The 18,170-nt window shown below is 42.4% G+C and overlaps 1 protein-coding gene across 1 annotated transcript in view; it reads right to left on the minus strand.

Moving 5' to 3' along the window:
- The window catches only part of LOC132407020 (chromodomain Y-like protein 2), a 208,633-nt gene that overhangs the window by 78,016 nt on the left and 112,447 nt on the right, over positions 1-18,170 (minus strand). The window contains exons 2-3 of the mRNA XM_059993257.1: positions 2,359-2,956; positions 1,433-1,647 (exon numbers count right to left, since the gene is read on the minus strand). Coding sequence (XP_059849240.1) covers positions 1,433-1,647; positions 2,359-2,956 — 813 coding nt within the window. The remainder of the gene's footprint in view (positions 1-1,432; positions 1,648-2,358; positions 2,957-18,170) is intronic.

Genomic DNA, 18,170 nt, shown 5'->3' on the forward strand with positions numbered 1-18,170 from the left:
TAATTAGGAAGGGCAAAAATGATACTAACCCTGACATTATAGAACCATAGAACACTACAGCACAGAAAACAGGCCATTCAGCCCTTCTGGTCTGTCCCAAAACTTTATTCTGCTAGTCCCATTGACCTGCCCCCAGTCCATAACCCTCCAGACCTCTCCCATCCATGTATACATCTAATTTATTCTTAAAACTTAAGAGTGAGCCCTCATTTACCATGTCAGATGGCAACTCGTTCCACACTCCCACCACTCTCCGAGTGAAGAAGTTCCCCCTAAACCTTTCCCCTTTCACCCTAAAGCCATGTCCTCTTGTATTTATCTCTCCCAATCTAAGTGGAAAGAGCCTACTCGCATTTACTCTGTCTATACCCCTCATAATTTTGTAAACCTCTATCAAATCCCCCCTCATCCTTCTACACTCCAAGGAATAAAGTCCTACAGCCATGAGAAGATGAGAGATGCAAAGATTTACAACTGGGGGTAATGAGTGAATGGCCCCTTTTGCTTACATTTTGACTTGCTGCATTAAGATGTCACCAACAAATGGGATTAATTTAGATAGGTGTCTATAATAGGTGTCTATAATTTAGATATGGACCAGATGGGCTGAGATTACTGATTCCAAAGTCCAAAAAGGGTCCAGGTTTTCAAATTAGTCTTAGAAACAGGATTTAGCCATATTGGTCCTCATGGAAGGCTTGATCTATGAGAGTCTCAGATGGGTTACTGGCAGTTGGTTTCCCATGGCAAGTGAAGTGAAGATCAGCCTGGTTCTTCGCTCCAAGCATCATTATGTGTGAAATGAGAATTCCTTCTCAGAAGGTGGAATCAAGATGATCTCATTGGGAACTGTCATTGGGTGGGCATTCGGCCAATCTAGAATGGCACTGAATGAATGTAGTCTGGAGTCAAGGTTCTGGATATTGTGGATTATGATTGTGGGTATCATATGAACACGAGCTGTAGATTCAGTTCTCAGGGTTGTTTTGGTCTGAAAAAAAAACTAACTGAAGAAAGCTTTAGAAAGTCATGTCCTATAAACTTGGTTTGTGTGATCCTTTGGATTATTTCTAATCTAGTGGAAATTTCTAGTCTGCATATTCCTGCTGTTTCTTTTTTAAGCCCCTCTTTTATAAGATGATGGCTTGGAGGAAGGGAGGAAAGTAGGTTGGAGAGGGAAGGATAAAGGTACTTCCGCTTCATTGTGATGCAGTGTGGAGTTGGTTTGATTGATTTTCTGGTCTTTTCATCAATCTCAATTCCTTTGCCCAACGAGGAAGACTGATCGAAAGAATGGCACATTAATTTGACTTACAGGATTCATATTTTAGCAGCACATAATATCCCACTTCTGACACCAGGAAGAAAACTGAAGAATTTCTATCTTATGGATCACATATAATTTGGCAAAAAAAAATGCATGAGACCTTACCTCAGGTGTTAATGAATTGTTGTCTGAAGTTTGGCTGGAGAGTAAAACGTGGGTAAAGCCATCTTGTTTCCTAACAACAATATCCCTGAATCGATAGTTGCTTTCATTTTGTCGAACGCTGCATCTGAGGCGTTTGTCAAACACGTAGTCGTCCTTGTCCTCCACCATCTTCCTCTTCACTGAACACGATAGACTACTCTGTCCATTTGAGATGCCTGGAAGTGAAATCACTTCTAAAATGAAATGTCAACCATCCATTTTACCAGCAACTTGCACTTAATTAGATATAATTAATCAATAAAAAGACTTTGTTGTCAGCTACGAAAAAGACCTGACAGAGCTATATAGATTGGTAGAGTGGATAGCCAGCGCATTTTTCCCAGGATGGAACTGGCGAATACGCGGGGACATAGTTATAAGGTGACTTGAGGTAGGTATAGGGAGCTGTCAGAGATGGGGTTTTTTCCAATACAGAGAGTGGTGGGTGCTGGAATGCACTGCCTGGAGTGGTGGTAGAGGCAGATACATTAGGGAGCTTTATATGGACTCATGGATAAAAGAAAAATGCAGGGCTATGTGAGAAGGAAGCATGAGAAGTAGGCTGATACTCTTGGAGAAGGTTAAATGATCAGCACAACATCATGGGTCAAAGGGCTTGAACTGTGCTATGATGTCCTGTGTCCTATCTTTGAAATTACACGAATGTGAGGCATCATTAATTGGGTAATTTATAAGTTCAAATAATTACAAAACGTTGCATGTTTTGTGGATGTCCATGGAGAGTAAGAATTTCAGGTTGTATATTGTATACATTCTCTGATGTTAAATGGAACTATTGAACCTTTGCTAGTTAAGGAGTATAAATGCAAGCATATACTGGTTGGGCAGAATCGCCCGTTTTGGTGCTGCACGCAGTCATCACGTACCTATTCCATTGACGACAGGAGGGTCGTCATTGGCTCCATCTTCCACAAAGTCAGGCTTTCCGGGATCCACATTCATTCTCTGTTGCCGTGAGGTATTGTCAAACTGTAATGCATTTTTGCTGTGTCTAGCATCGCCATTCTGAAACGAGTTATCCGTTTTTCTGTAAGGCATTATCTGCACCCCACTCGCAGTGGTTCTGTAATGCACAGTTTTAGTAGCTATGATTTTCTTGTTATCCCCAGAACTGTGCTTTCCATCTCTGGCCATGGAAGCCCGTTTTTGCTTTTGATGTGCGTTATTAGTCCGCTTTTTTCGCAATCCTCCTCCTCCTTTCCCCTTGGTAGATTCATAGGCTCTGAATGGCGCAGTTCCGTGATTGTCCCTCAAGACCTGCCTTGGGCTATTTCCCCGTTTCCCTGATTTAGTTCGCTTTTCTTTGGAAGCGTTGAGTCCATTGAACTCATCAATAAATTCTTCACAGTGAAGGAGGTGATGCTCTGGTTCCCAAGTGTCTTCATTACTTCCATAGCCTTTCCACCGTATAAGGTACTCCCACTTCCCCTTTTTATTTTTCCTCTTGTCAACAATCTTCTCCACCTAATGGGGGGAGAAAAGTTCTGCATATAGGTTATTCTGTTTGCGATCGTCATTTCACACCAGTACAATGACCCAACAGAAACATTTACTTCAAGCATCGGTAACAAGGGCAGCAATTCGTTACCCATCTCCAATTACCCTTGGCTCGCTTGGTCATTTCAGAAGTCAGTTAAGACTCACCCGCTTTGGTGTGGGCTTGGTTCAAAAGAAGACCAAAGGAGGCAGGCCTGGCAGAATCCCTAAACAAACACTTAGACATCCACTTCGAATGGAATACACCATGAGGTAGGAAACACAGAAGCCTGAAGGCACACACTCAGCGATTCAGGAACAGCTTCTTCCCCTCTGCCATCCAATTCCTAAACGGACATTGAAGCTTTGGACACTACCTCACTTTTCAAAAAAAAACAGTATTTCTGTTGTTGCACGTTTTTTTTCCAGTGATAATAAACCGGATTCTGATTCTGAATAGAATGAACTGGCACATGCACAGACGAAGTTGAAAAGCTCTGGCCTTCCTTATGGACATTCCTTACTACCACTACCTTATGGACATTGTGAGAAACAGTACTAATAAACGGCTGACGAGAAACTGGTTTCAGCTTTATTTGTCACAAAAGTAAAATGCATTGTTTACGTCAAAAGTCAACACTTGTGATCGGCCCCCAGCACATCCTCTGACTGTGTTGGTCATTGACACAAACAACACATTTTAAAATTCAAAGTAAACACTGAGGGCCGACTGCAAGTGTCGCCAAGCTTCTGGCGCCAACAATAACATGCCCACAATCCACTATCCCTAACTCTTTGGACTGTGGGAGCAAACCCGCAGAAAACCTACGTGGCCATGGGGAGAGCATACAAACCCCCTACAGAGAGCAGCAGAATTGAACCCAGGTTGCATGCATTGTAAAGAATTATACTAAGTGCCACTCTAGCGTGCCGTCGTAAGAAACGTGCTTGAAATAATGCACGTACTTGCATACAGTATAAACTCACACAAACACAATATACACTCTGCATAGTATTTTTTTAAATATTTATTGGAACTTGGACATTCACTGCAAGTCAGTATTTACTGTTTATCAACTGACTGGCTTGCTGGACCATTTAAGAGAAAACTCTCAATAGTTACAAGAAGCAGACCAGCTAAGGAGAGATTTTTCTCCCTGACAGACCATGGCGAACCAGCTAAGTCCCTTCCAGAAATCTGCTTTGCGACCATCATTACTAGTAACTTTTTAAAAATTTGAATTCCACGGCTTTCTTGGTGGAATTTGAACTCGGGTCCCAAGGTTGTTCATCCAAGGTTCTATGTTACTAGTCCAGTAGATTAAAGATAAAGATTTAAAGCTTAGCTTTATTTGTCACATGTACCTCAAAACGTACAGTAAAATGTGTCGTTTGCATCAAATCAAACCAGCTAAGATCGTGGAGCACAGCCTGCAAGTGTCACCATGCTTCCAGTGCCCACAACTCACTAACCCCCCCCACCTATACACCTTTGGAATGTGGGAGGAAACTGGAGCACCCGGTGGAAACTCGTGAGGTCATGAGGGGGGGGGGGGGAAGGTAGAAACTCCTCACAGATGGTGGTGGGGATTGAACCCTAATCTTACAACTAATGCTGTAAAGAGTGACACTAACCACTTCCCTACGGTGCACCCCATGCAGTTAACCACACCACTATTACACCCTACACATGCTCTAAATCACGTACATACTTAACATGCACACATTTGTGTCAAAATGGTTGTTGTGATACCTCTCGTGTGGTAGTGCAGTGGGTAGTGCTTGTCACTCTCTCTTTCAGCTTCCACCGCTGTCTAGCGGGCTTGCAAAAAGGAGAGCTGAATGTGTAGGTCTCTCCCTGCCAGTACATAGCCTCTCCAACAGCAAGCCTCATGTAGTGCCTCCTCGTTAGTGACTCATGGAAGCTGAACTCCTCTCGGGCTCAGGAGGGTCTGGCCCCTGTACACGTAGCACGCAGGCCCACAGGTGTGTGGACACGCCCTGGTGTTTGTGAACCAGATCTCCAGCTATGGGTAAATAGCCCCACTGCCTTGTGGGCAGCCTCGGGAGAAATGAAGGCTATGGGAGTAAACACAGACAGCAAATCCAGAGAGGAGCATCTATGGCGGCTGGACGTCACTGAACTTCCTTCTGGCAGCTCCTGCAGCCAGGCTGGTGCCAAACGTATTGCTTCATACGCTTTCGTTTGGACTACCCTGGTGAGGCTGAGAGAGGGACTTCGACGATCGGGGATCTCAGGGTCTCCATACCTTCTGTTCACTCTTGTAGCGATGACCATTATCACCCAATATCCTTAGACAGATGCCAACCACGCATTTATACATATACTTCATACATGTGGTTCATGCCCGCAGATGCATCTTTTCAACAACCATGTTTTAGCTTCTATTCCACAAATTCTGAAGTGCTTTTGAGTGCAGCTTCTGAGCCTGCAGATTTGTGCTTACATCTCTGCCCACAATACTAAAAGTTTGCTTTTGACAAGTACTAGCCGATCGTATTCTTTGACACTGTCCACCTTTCTTTTCTAGACACTGAGCGAGCTAGTCACTATACGTGATCTTCCCTTCACAAGTTAAAGATATCCCAGATATTGAACCATGTGTTTAAGCTCCATCAACTTCCCTGAGTACAAATGCCAGCTGAATTTATGGATTAAGGAAGCTCACTGTCCCATTAACAAAATGCTGGAGGAACTCAGCAGGTCAGGCAGCTTCTATGGAAAGGAATAAAAAGCTGACATTTTGGGCTGAGACCCTTCATGAATTCTGGCTTCTCCCCTTTATTCGTTTCCAGTCTTGATAAAGGGTGTCAACCTGAAACATCGACTCTACTCCTTTCCATCGATGCTGCCTGATCTGTAGAGTTCCTCCAGCATTTTGTGTGTGCTACTCTGGATTTCCAACATCTGTCGAATCTCTTCTGTTGGAGTGTTCCCCCCCCCCCCCCCCTCCCAAACATCTGATTCAATGCCTGGCTAAACATTCTATCTCATTATCTCTGGCATGGCTTTAACCTCTGAACTCACCCAATGCAGGACACAACTTTACTCATTCGCTCTCTGAACAGATGAGACCTTCAAGGGGAAGGCGCTAAACACTTGGAGGAGGAAAGGACTTACGAAGAAGGTAAAAAATAGTGGTGGAGCTTTGTGTGGGTCTTGAAAAGCAGCTGAAACAAGTTGGCTTGGAAAGTCTGTGCCATGGGTTTTCTATAAAAGAGCTATCAGTCCGTTACCTGGCAGACATAGGACATGTTTTCTACTGAAGAATGGGACACTTTTGAAATGATCAGTTATCTGCCTTCCCTTATTTTCTGATTTCCATCGATTCCTCTCCAAGTGACATAGATGAGTGGAAAAGGAGAGGGCTGGTATTGACCATAAACACTATATCAGAACAATTCCTTATCTTGGGGCTCCACTTTCACAACACAAAATCCAATTCCAATGAAAGATTCTTATACAGCCAATGGCTATCACTGCATATGGATCTCTTCAGAGGGCTGCATAGAGTACACCATACTCAACTCAATGAACTCTGTTGGATAGAATCCCAAATTTAACTACTGCAACGATGCCAACACTAACATTCTTCATTTTGGTTGGCACAAATGTTAACAAAATAGAATACTGAGGCTCTAACACACCTAACGGTATTAAACATTAATTCTGGAATCTGATCTACTCAATAGTCTGACTCAGTTAATCCGCTGAGTTACAAGCTGTGAGTTTTATTAAATTAACCAGTACACAGCTTCTCTTCTCACAATCAATTATGTGATCAGCATTTATGTTAAATTGAAAACATCAATGAATACAGTCCTTCAAATTTAACAGCAGTTTACAAAATACCTTTTTGTGTTAAATCAGTTGTTGAGTTTGGGTACCAGTTCTATCAGTAACTCGATCTGTTCTACTGTTATGTGAAGTAACAAGCAAAGAGAACTTTCCTATTAGGGTAAAATCCAAATGTATAGCTTGCTCCTGTGTATAAATCAGCCTCTTCCTAACTTTCACAAAGCTTAAGACATAGAAGCAGAATTGGCCATTTAGCCTATCAAGCCTGCTCCACCGTTCCATCATGGCTGATTTATTTTCTCTCTCAGCCCCATTCTCCTGCCTGCTTCTCATAACCATTGGCACCCAAACTAATCAAGAACATATCAACTTCTGCTTTAACTATGCCCAGTGGCAGGGCCTCCACAGCTGTCCGTGCCAACGGATTCCACAGATTCACCTCCTATAGAAATACCTCCTCATCTCTGTTCGAAAGGGACAGAGGCTGTGCCCTGGGGTCCTACACTTCTCCACAATAGGAAACATCCTCTCCATGTCTACTCTATCTAGGCCTTTCAATAATTGATACGTTTCAATGAGATCTGCCTGTATCGTTCTAAACTCCAGTGAGCACAGGCTCAGAGCCGTCTAATGCGCCTCATATGTTAACTCTTCCACTCCCTGGATCATTCTCAGAACCTCCTCTGGACGCTCTCCAATACCACAGTATGGAAAAACCTGTTGCAAAACACAAGGTACAAGGCTAAAACTTGCAGCATGTAGTCAACGACAGGCAAATAGCACACACCTGCACTATTGAGGCAGCATGCGGGGGCACCCCCAGAGAATGAAGGTGTTATCTTCATTAGTCATGGTATTGAGTTCATGGACTGTGAAATGATGTTGTAGCTCTATAAAACCTTGATTAGACCACACTTGTGTTCAGTTCTGGTTGCCTCATTATAGGAAAGATCTAGAAGCTTTACAGAAGATGCAGAAGAGATTTACCGAGATGTTGCCTCAATTGGAAAGCATGCCTTGTGAGGATAGGTTAGGCGAGCTTTTCTCTTTGGAGCAAAGGAGGATAAGAAGAGCCTTGATAAAGATGTGTAAGATAAGAGGCATAGACCAAGTGGACAACCAAAGACTTTTTCCCGCGGCAGAAATGGCAAACACGAGTGGTCATAACTTTAAGGAGAATGGAGGAAGGTATAGGGCTGATGTTGGACGTAAGCTTTTTACACAGAGTGCTGGATGCATGAACAGCACTGTCACTGAGCTAAGCAGTGATTAGAAGAGTTGTTCAGCCCATCATGTTCAAGCTGACACCTGGGCTATCATTTTAATAATCCCACATCCAGGAACTGGCACGCAGCCCAGGCGATTTAAGGGCTTGTCTTGATACTTAATGCTGTCGGCATCTCTGCTTCTGCCATTTGGTAAAAGCAAATGGTTGAGGTAATCTTTTACTTTTAATAACTTTGATAATTTAACTCTTCAGATGGACCAAGACAGAAGGACAGTTGAAAGGGAAATCACGTGGATCAGAGAAAGAAATGGTGGAGGCGTGCCGAACTGGGATACTCAGACCCCACTTAATGCTGAGGATGCAATGTAAATCAGCGCTGTGCATTACACTATAACATTACGTAAATGGACACGTGTGCCTGATTAAAAAAAATCACACCTGAGATATATGAAATATTATTTTCTGCATACACAGTAATTGGTGGAGTAGCAAACACACAAATAGGCCTAACCTCTACCAGCGGAGTAGCAGCAGTGGCGGGAGGCGGGTGTTGGTTACATCTGAGAGGAAGGACGAGGCTGTGGGTCCTCTTCTAACTTTGGCTTCTTCAAGCAGGCATCAAGATTTGACTGCTTTTGCTTAAGTTTCCTCTCATGAAGCAGTTTTCAGTAGCAGGAAATCATGTCCAGAGCACCTCTCTTTGCCTTATTGCTTTGTTCTCAGTCAGGGTCATTATCGATGAACTGGTTCCTGATTTGTGTGGTTGTGGTGATGCTAGCGCGAGGAAATTTTGTGGTGAGGTTTCTTGCTGGTGTTTCCTCTTCTCCATCTGTGTCTTCTGATTCACCCAGGATGTGTAGCTCTGCCAATTCTCGAAGCTCTTCGTCATTAAGGCTCTCACCATGAGAATGCAGTAACTCTTCAACATTGTCAGCATTAACATACTCACGCCGTATCACCTGCCGTTCCACATCCATGCTAATCTTTTCCTAGACATCTCTGATGTACTCCCCTCACTGGAAGTTGCAGACCGTTTTCCAGACATTAAAGGCGAATAAAATGGAATAAATTGGTGAGGAAGCAAGAAGGTTTACACATGCAGGGGAGGCAGAGCGTGACCTAATACGTGATTGGCTGTGAGGGGCTCAGAGCATATGTAAAGTGCTCTCATTGGCCGATTGAATGTTTACTGTAATGGTGGCCATTCTTGAAAAGCTTTAACTATGGTTTCGAATGAATTTTTGTTATGTTTAAAAATTTCAATTAAAAATTGAATAACTGTATTGTAATGAATCACCGCTATGTGGAGTCTGAGTGTAGTTGGTTTCATGTAGCAATGAAATGGCAGGCAGAGCCAGGACCCATGCCGTTGCCCACGGCTACGGCTTTAATTTGTAGCAAGTTAATGTCCGAATTAGACCATTAGATATTGGAGCAGAATAAGGCCATTTGTTCCATCAAGTCTATATTCTGCCATTTCATCATAGCTGATCCAATTGCCTTTCAGCCCCAATCTCCTGCCTTCTCCCCATATCCTTTTGTGACCTATTTAATCAAGAAGCTATCAACCTCTGCCTTAAATATACCCAATGACTCGGCCTCCACGGCCACCTGTGGCAACGAATTCCAGATTCACCACTCTCTGGATGAAGAAATTCCTTGTGTCCCGACGAAGAGTTTCGGCCTGAAACGTCGACTGTACTTTTTTTTTCCCATAGATGCTGCCTGGCCTGCTGAGTTCCTCCAGCATTTTGTGTGTGTTGCTCTTAAGCCTTGAAGTGGATGGGCTACAGCAGAAGAAAACCATAAACATACAAACAGTGGTCACTTTATTAGCTACTGGGGGCACCCAATAAAGTGGCCACAGTGTGTAAAGTTGTCCTTAACATATTCAGATTCCGATTCATTTGCTTATCACTGAAACATGCAGTGAAATGCCTTGCTTGCATTAACAACCAAGACCAGCTTCAGGCTTAATTTTAACAAATATAACTTAAAAAAAACAAAAGCATAATGCTGAATTAAATAAAGCTTCTAAATGGATATGTGAAAATCTAATTTGATAATGACAATTAAATATTTGTCATGTCAACCATTTCTAGCCAGGATAGAGCCACTCATCTGCTCTGGCTGGTTCTGGGTTCAATGAAAGATTAAATTATGCTTCAAGGATACAAATCATTCACAGCCAAGAGGGTCAAAATCAAAATCTTAAAATCATGGGTTATAGTAAAATCAAAATAATTAGCCTGTTGATAATAGGGTTATAAGTGTTTTAAGCAACACTTGTTCAACAAACTTAAATAAATCTAAAATTAATAACTTGGAGAAGCCTCAAAGGTAACTGCAGTTATGAGGCCTTGGATAAATCTCTCAATGAGACAAGTGCAACCTCTGCTCTGTGTTAATGCTCTCGGATCTGAATACAATTCAAAATCGTATAGCTGGTATTAGATAGACTGCTGTTGATAACCTACTGTGTGCAAATAGAGGTTGCAGCCAAACTAGAGGTTCTTCTGGTTTGAGTGTGAAATTTGATTTTCTGATTCAACTGTCCGTTTTGCTTCATAAAATTTTCTATTCATTAACGACGATGATAATCAGCTCTGTAAAGAGTTGAACGAAATAAGGGCAACACAGTGGCTTGGCTGCTAGATTCTCTGCTTCAGAGCATCAGAGACCTGCGTTCGCCCCTGAGCTGGGAGTACTGTCCGTGTGGAGTTTGCACGTTCTCCCCAGTGGCCATGTGAGCATCCTCTAAGTGCTCTGGTTTACTTCCACATCCCAAAGTTGTGTCGGTTGGTAGGTTAATGGATCATTGTAAATTGCCCTTTATGTATAGGTGAGTGGTAGAATAACAGGAAAGATCACAAGATCTTTTGCTTTAATACTATGCGGTTTCTTAAGAATATAGGTTTTATAATATATAGAATTTGATACAAATATATAGGATTTAGATATGCTGACCTACACTCCAGTTCAGAAGGTGGCAATAATGCACCTTAAAGCTGCTTGCCAGACGCTACAAAACTTCAGAAGACGATGGAGTGATGAACTGAGCTGAGGCTTTGGGCCTGCTCTGGGTGTTCTGACCCTTCAGGTCTACGGACTCTCAATTTCACTCTGAATGCTGTTGCTTGTTTTTACTGTTTGCATGATTTGTGTTTTGTTTCTCTCTCTGCATTTGGTGTTGGTCTTTTTTAAAAATGGGCTCTTTCGGGTTTCTTGTTTTGTGGCTGCCTGTAAGCAGATGAATCTCAAGGTTGTATAATTTATACATACTTTGATAATAAATGTACTTTGAACTTTTGAACTTCAAGGTAGAATTTAGGGGCAGTTGATGAGAAAGTGTGGAAGATCATTTTAAAAAACAGCATTAATGTAGGATTAGTGTAAATGGCTGTCTGATGGTCACCACAAACTCAGCCAGCCGAAAGGCCTGTCTCCCTCTGACCTTCTCTCTCTCTTAAAGGAGTAGCCAGTTATCTATTTCTGACAATCACCTCTCTTACCATTTACAATACAACACTTGGAGAAATTTTTAAACGTAGATTTGACCCCACTGTCTCCCTGTGCTCTCCTAAATCCCTTCCATAGATCAACACACGCACGCACAAAATACTGGAGGAACTCAGCAGGTCGGGCAGCATCTATTGACAGGAATAAACAGTCGAGAGAAGAGTTTCAGCCCAGAACACTGACTGTTTAATACAGGGATGGCCAACCAATGGTGCATGCGCCAAAAGTGGCGAATTGGATGAGTAGAAGTGGCACATTGCACCCCAGTGATAATAATAAAAAAGTAAACCTACTCATGCAAAAAGTATTAACCAAAAACCAATTTGTAGAACAGAAAATCTATAACAGGAATTCAAGTAGCTTAGAGCTAGAAATGGGTTTACTGAGAATAAATCTAAAACTTAGTAATTATTTTTAGTGATTTTATTATTTTGTGCACATCTTTTGGCGAATGTTATCTTCTTTCATGTTAATCTGTTTTCAATTAAAAAAGTTCAATGAGTCAAACTAGGGAAGAAGGACTTTTGTTCTGCAGTTGTTCCATAACTGTTCAATACACGTTTAATACTTGTTTGATCCTGAGGCGCCAGGCGTCTGCACCAGCGGTGCGTCGCAGGTTTTTGCCAGTCAGTTTACAATTGACACTGGTGCACTGTGGAGTTGTGCTTTGTTCATCCTTTGTGAACATTTGCAGTTTTGTACTTTTTCGAAAATTAAGCCTTGTTTTTACATTCAGTTACCCATCACTTTGCAAAAGAAAAGCAGAAAGTGACAGTAAGCGTGAATTCAATGAACTGTGGGAAAATGAGTTCTTATTTATAGTGGGTCCGTCAGGAAAACCATTGTGCATTATTTGTGAAAACACTTTCTTACATAATAGAAAACATAACCTTAATAGACACTATAAAACACAACATCAGAGTGAAATAGAAGGAAAACTGAAGCTCGTGCTTGGGTCTGAGTTATGGAAAGAATATGTGATTAAGAAAAAGGAAGAAATTAAAAGAAGACAAAATAAATTTGTTAAAAGTCTCATTAAGGTAAGTAATGTTCATCTTGTTTTTATATTAAATCAATATATCATGTAAAATGCTAAATATGTCTATATTAACATATTTTTACAAGAATTGAATGGGGGTACAAGAGTTGTATGCTGCATCTGAACTTGTGCGTGAAGAGATTGATGCATGGAATGTAAAAGGTTGGCCACCCCAGTTTAATACTTTCCATAGATGCTGCCTGACTTGCTCATTTTACTGCAAGAATTCCTGTTCTACTCTTGTAATTAAACTTCTTGTTCTTTTTTCCACAGTGGTCTTTATGCATTTTGTGTTTTAAGCTGCATCAGATCCGCGGCAACAGTTATTTTACTCTCCTTTGTGCTCATGTACTAAGAGTGACAATAAACAATCTTGAATTTTAACAATTCTTTACTCTTTATAAAAACCCAAATTTACTCAAGAGTTCAAAGCTGTGTCTAGCACTAAAAACTTCTCGTAGCATCTCTCATGAGCATGCATCTCTGGAAAGAAGAGACAGAAATCCGATGACTGATGATTATAATTCTTTCCCCTATTCCACTAATAATGTATCTTTTCTGATTCCACTAACAAAATGCTCTTCCCAATTTCACTAACAAAATGCTCTTCCCGATTTCACTAATAAAATGCTCTTCCCAGATTCACTAACAAAATGCTCTTCCCGATTTCACTAATAAAATGCTCTTCCCGGCTTCACTAACAAAATGCTCTTCCCAGATTCACTAACAAAATGCTCTTCCCGATTTCACTAATAAAATGCTCTTCCCGGCTTCACTAATAAAATGCTCTTTCCGGTTTCACTAATAAAGTGCTCTTCCCAGCTTCACTAATAAAATGCTCTTTCCGGCTTCACTAATGCTACACGATCCTCTTACTTTGCTTTCTTTAAATTTCAAATAGGGTAGATAGTAGGAAAATTCTCTCCCCCTGGTTGAGCTATCAAAAACTAAATATGTGATGAAATAACTTTTGCACAATGAACTCCTCCTCTGAAACCTCATTAAGATCATCAGTGCAGGATTAAAAGATAAGCCTTATTTGTCACATGTACACTGAAATAGTGTTTGTATTGTATGGTACAGTGAAATGTACTGTATGTGTCAACAACCAACACAGTCCAAAGGGGAGCCCGTAAGTGTCACCGTGCTTCTGGCGCTCCTCTGGCTGCTCTGGTTTCCTCCCACATTCCAAAGATGTATTGGTTAGGAGGCTAAACAGTCATTATAAATTGTCCGGGGATTAGGCTAGGGTTAAGTAGGTGGGTTGCTGGGGGTTGCAGCTCATTGGGCTGGAAGGGCCATTTCTGCGCTGTATCTCCAAATAAAATTTAAAAAAAAATTGCTCACAACTTAGTAATCCTAACCCGTATGTCTTCGGACTGTAGGAGGAAACCCAGAGGAGACTCACATGGTCACCGGGAGAATGTACAAACTCCTTACAGACAGTGGAGGGGAGCGAACTCAAATGCTGGTGACCTAAAGCACCGCACTACCGTGTCACTCATATGACAACCCATTTACATCTATCAACGTGTTCTTCTCCACGCATGCTGCTTCACTCAATTTTTATTTGCATATAGAGATAGGCAGAGATACTTTTCTGTCTGATTAGTCTCTGTAATACGCTGCTGATGCATTTTGACAGACTTTGACGTGTATTCAGGCTGCAGACTGTGGGATGTTAATGTTTCTTGTGTTTGATGCTGCAGTAACACCACCTGACAGGATCTTCAGTGGTGGCCAAAGTATAAAACTTACACAAACAGTGACGTGATGCTGACCAGCTAATCTCTCTTGGCAATGTTGGATGACACATGACATGAACATCCATTTCTCTCATTTCTGATCATTTTGCCTCCCCTCTCCCTTCTCTTCTTCCATTCTGGCTCCCCTCTTGCCCCTTCTTCTCACCTGCCTATGGCCTTCCTCTGGCGTTCCCTTTCCTTCATGTTCTCCCACGGTCCATTCTCCTCTCTTACCAGATTCTTCCTTCCTCAGCCCTAAATCTTTCCCCCTCACCTGACTTCACCTATCACCAGCCCGCTTGTACTCCTTCCACACTCTTCCCCCACTCCCCCCCAACAACATTCTGGTTTCTTCCCCCTCCCTTTCCAGTTGTGATGAAGCATTGTTGCCTGACTTGTTTTATCTATTGAGATACAGAGTGGAGTAGGCCCTTCTGGCCTTTGAGCCACACCACCCACCACCCCCCCCCCCCCCGATTTAATCCTAGCCTAATGATGGGACAATTTACAACGACCAATTAACCCATGCGGTCACGGGGAGAATGTGCAAACTCCTTACAGACAGCGGCAGGAACTGAACCTGGGTCGCCGGTACTGTTCTAACCACTATGCTGCCCCAGCTGCTTCAAACAGACTTCAAATATACTGGTGCCCTAGAAGAATGTGGTAACCTGCCTTAATGACTAACGTCCAGCAGCACTTACATCCACTGTGATGAAGTGCTTTGAGAGGTTGGAGACGAAACATCAACTCCTGCCTGAGAAGTGACTTGTGTGTACTCCAGTTTGACTACTAGCACAACAGGTCCATAGCAGATGTCATTTCAATGGCTCTTCACTCAACCCTGGAACATCTGGACAGTAAAGATGCATAAATCAGGAGGCACTCTATCAACTAAAGCTTAGCATTCAATATCACCCCCTCAAAACTAATCAGTAAGCTTCTAAACCCTAGCCTCAATAGCTCCTTGTGAAACAGGACCCTGGATTTCCTTACTTGTAGAGACCAGTCAGTTTGGATTGGCAACATCTCCTCCACAATCTCCATCAGCACAGGTGCACCACAAGGCTGTGTGCTCAACCCTCACCCACTCTACTCGCTTTCCACTTCTGACTGTGTGGCTAGGTACAGCTCCAATGCCATATTTAAGTTTGCTGACAACATCACAGTTTTGGGCCGAATTAAAGGTGATGATGGATCAGCAGCTAGGAGGGAGATTGAAAATTTAGCTGAGTAGTGCCATAACAACAGTCTCTTACTCAATGACAATGACTGTATATTGACTTCAGCAGAAATTGATAAGCCAGTCCTCATCTGGGGATCAGAGGTGGAGAGGGTCAGCAACCTTAAATTCCTTGGCATTATCATTAATAACTTTATAATATTAATTATTAAAATATTAATAATAAATCAATAATTAATGGGGGTATGGAGAGAAAGCAGGTACAGGGTTCTGAGTTGGATGATCAGCCATGATCATACTGAATGGCGGTGTAGGCTCGAAGGGCCGAAAGGCCTACTCCTGCACCTATTTTCTATGTTTCTATTACAGAGGAATTGTCCATGGCCCAGCACGTAAATGCAATTACGAAGGAAGCATGGCAGCACCTCCACTTCCACAGGTATCTGTGAAGATTCAGCCTGACTTAAGACCATAAGATACAGGGGCAGAATTAGGCCATTTGGCCCATCAAGTCTGCTTCACCACTTTAACATGGCTGATCCATTTTCCCCCTCATCTCCTGCCTTCTCCCTGTATCCCTTCATGCTCTCACCAATAAAGAAGCTATCAACCTCTTCCTTCAATATACATAAAAACTTGGCCTTCACAGGTGCCTGTGGCAACAAATTCCACAGATTCACCACTCTCTGGTAAAGAAATTCCTCTTCATCACCGTTCTACAAGGACGCCCCTCTATTCTGAGCCTGTGTCCTCTGGTCTTAGACTCTCCCGCCACAGGAAATATCATCTCCACATCCACTCTATCAAGGCCTTTCACCATTCGACAGGTTTCAACGAGGTCAAACTTTATTCTTCTGAATTCTGGTGAACACAGTCCCAGAGCCATCAAATGCTCTTCATGTGACAAGCCGTTTAATTCTGGAATCATTTTCGTGAAACTCCTTTGAAACTCCTTCTGCAGTTTCAGTACATTCCTTCTAAGATAAAAGCCCACAGAGAACAACTAAAAAATTCATTATAAGGGAAAAGATGAAATATGAAAGCGAGAAAGCAAATAATATCACAGTGGATAGTAAAAGTTTTTTTCAAGCATGTTAAAAATAACACAGAAATGAGAGTGGATATAGGACCACTAGAAAATGAGGCAGGAGAAATAATAACAGGGGACAAGGAGAAGACTGATGAACTAAATGAGTATTTTGCATCACTGGCAGTATGCCTGATATTGTGGTGTGTGAAGGGAGAGAAGTGGGTGCAGTTACCGTTATAAGATAGAAGGTTCTCAAAAAGCTGAAAGACCTAAAGGTACATAAGTACCTGGACCAGAGGAACTGCACCCTAGGGTTCTGAAAGAGGTAGTGTTTGAGATTGTGGTGGCATTAGAAATGATCTTTCAAAACTCACTGGACTCTGGCATGGTGCCAGAGGACTGGAATTTTGCAAATGTTACTCCACTCTTTAAGAAAGGAGGAAGGCAGCAGAAAGGAAATTATAGACCAGTTAGCCTGAGCTCAGTGGTTGGGAAGATGTTAGAGTCAATTGTTAAGGATGAGGTGATGGAGTACTTGGTGACACAGGACAAGATAGTACAAAGTCAGCATGGTTTCCTTCAGGGAAAATTCTGCCTGACAAACCTGTTGGAATTCTTTGAGGAGATTACAAGTAGGATAGATAAAGGAGATGCAGTGGATGTTGCATATTTGGGCTTTCAGAAGGCCTTTGAAGAGCACATGATAATGCAGGGAAGTTACTAACATGATCAGCACAATGGCTGATTGGTAGGAGGCAGTGGGTAGGGATAAAAGAATTGTTTTCTGGTTGGCTGCCAGTGACTTGTGGTGTTGCGCAGGGTGTCAGTGTTGGGACCACTTCTTTCTATGCCGAATATCAATGATTTAGGTGATGGAATAGATGGCTTTGTTGCCAAATTTGCAGATGATACGGTGATTGGAGGAGGGGCTGGTAGTGTTGAGGAATCAGGTAGGATGCAGATTAGTAGAATGGGCAAGAAAGTGGCAAATGAAATACAATGTTGGAAAATACATGGTCATGCACTTTGGTAGTAGAAATAAATGTGTGGACTATGTTCTAAATTGGGAGAAAATCCAGGAATCTGAGATGCAGAGGGACTTGGGAGACCTTGTGCAGGACACCCTGAAGTTTAATTTGCAGGTTAAGTCGGTGGTGAGGAAGGCAACCGCCATGTTAACATTCATTTCAAGAAGTCTAGAGTACAAGAGCAAGGATGTGATGCTGAGGCTTTATAAGGCACTGGTGAGGCCTCACCTTGAGTATTGTGAACAGTTTTGGGCCCCTCGTCTGAGAAAAGATGTGCTGGTATTGGAGAGTGTTCAGGGGAGGTTCACAAGGATTATTCCAGGAATGAAAGGGCTATCATACAGGGAATGTTTTATGGCTCTGGGTCTGTAGTCGCTGGAATTCAGAAGGATGAGTAGGGATCTCATTGAAAACTAGACAGAGTAGATGTAGAAAGGATGTTTCCCATGGCAGGGGAGTCTAGAAAAAGAGGGTGGTGAATTTGTGGAATCTGTTCTGACATGCAGCTGTGGAGGCCAGGTCGTTGGGTGCATTTAAGGCAGAGATTGATAGGTTCTTGAATGGACATGGCATCAATGGTTACGGGGAGAAGGCTGGGAACTGGAGTTGA

The sequence above is a fragment of the Hypanus sabinus genome, chromosome 17, assembly GCF_030144855.1.
Source record: "Hypanus sabinus isolate sHypSab1 chromosome 17, sHypSab1.hap1, whole genome shotgun sequence".
Lineage (NCBI taxonomy): Eukaryota > Metazoa > Chordata > Chondrichthyes > Myliobatiformes > Dasyatidae > Hypanus > Hypanus sabinus.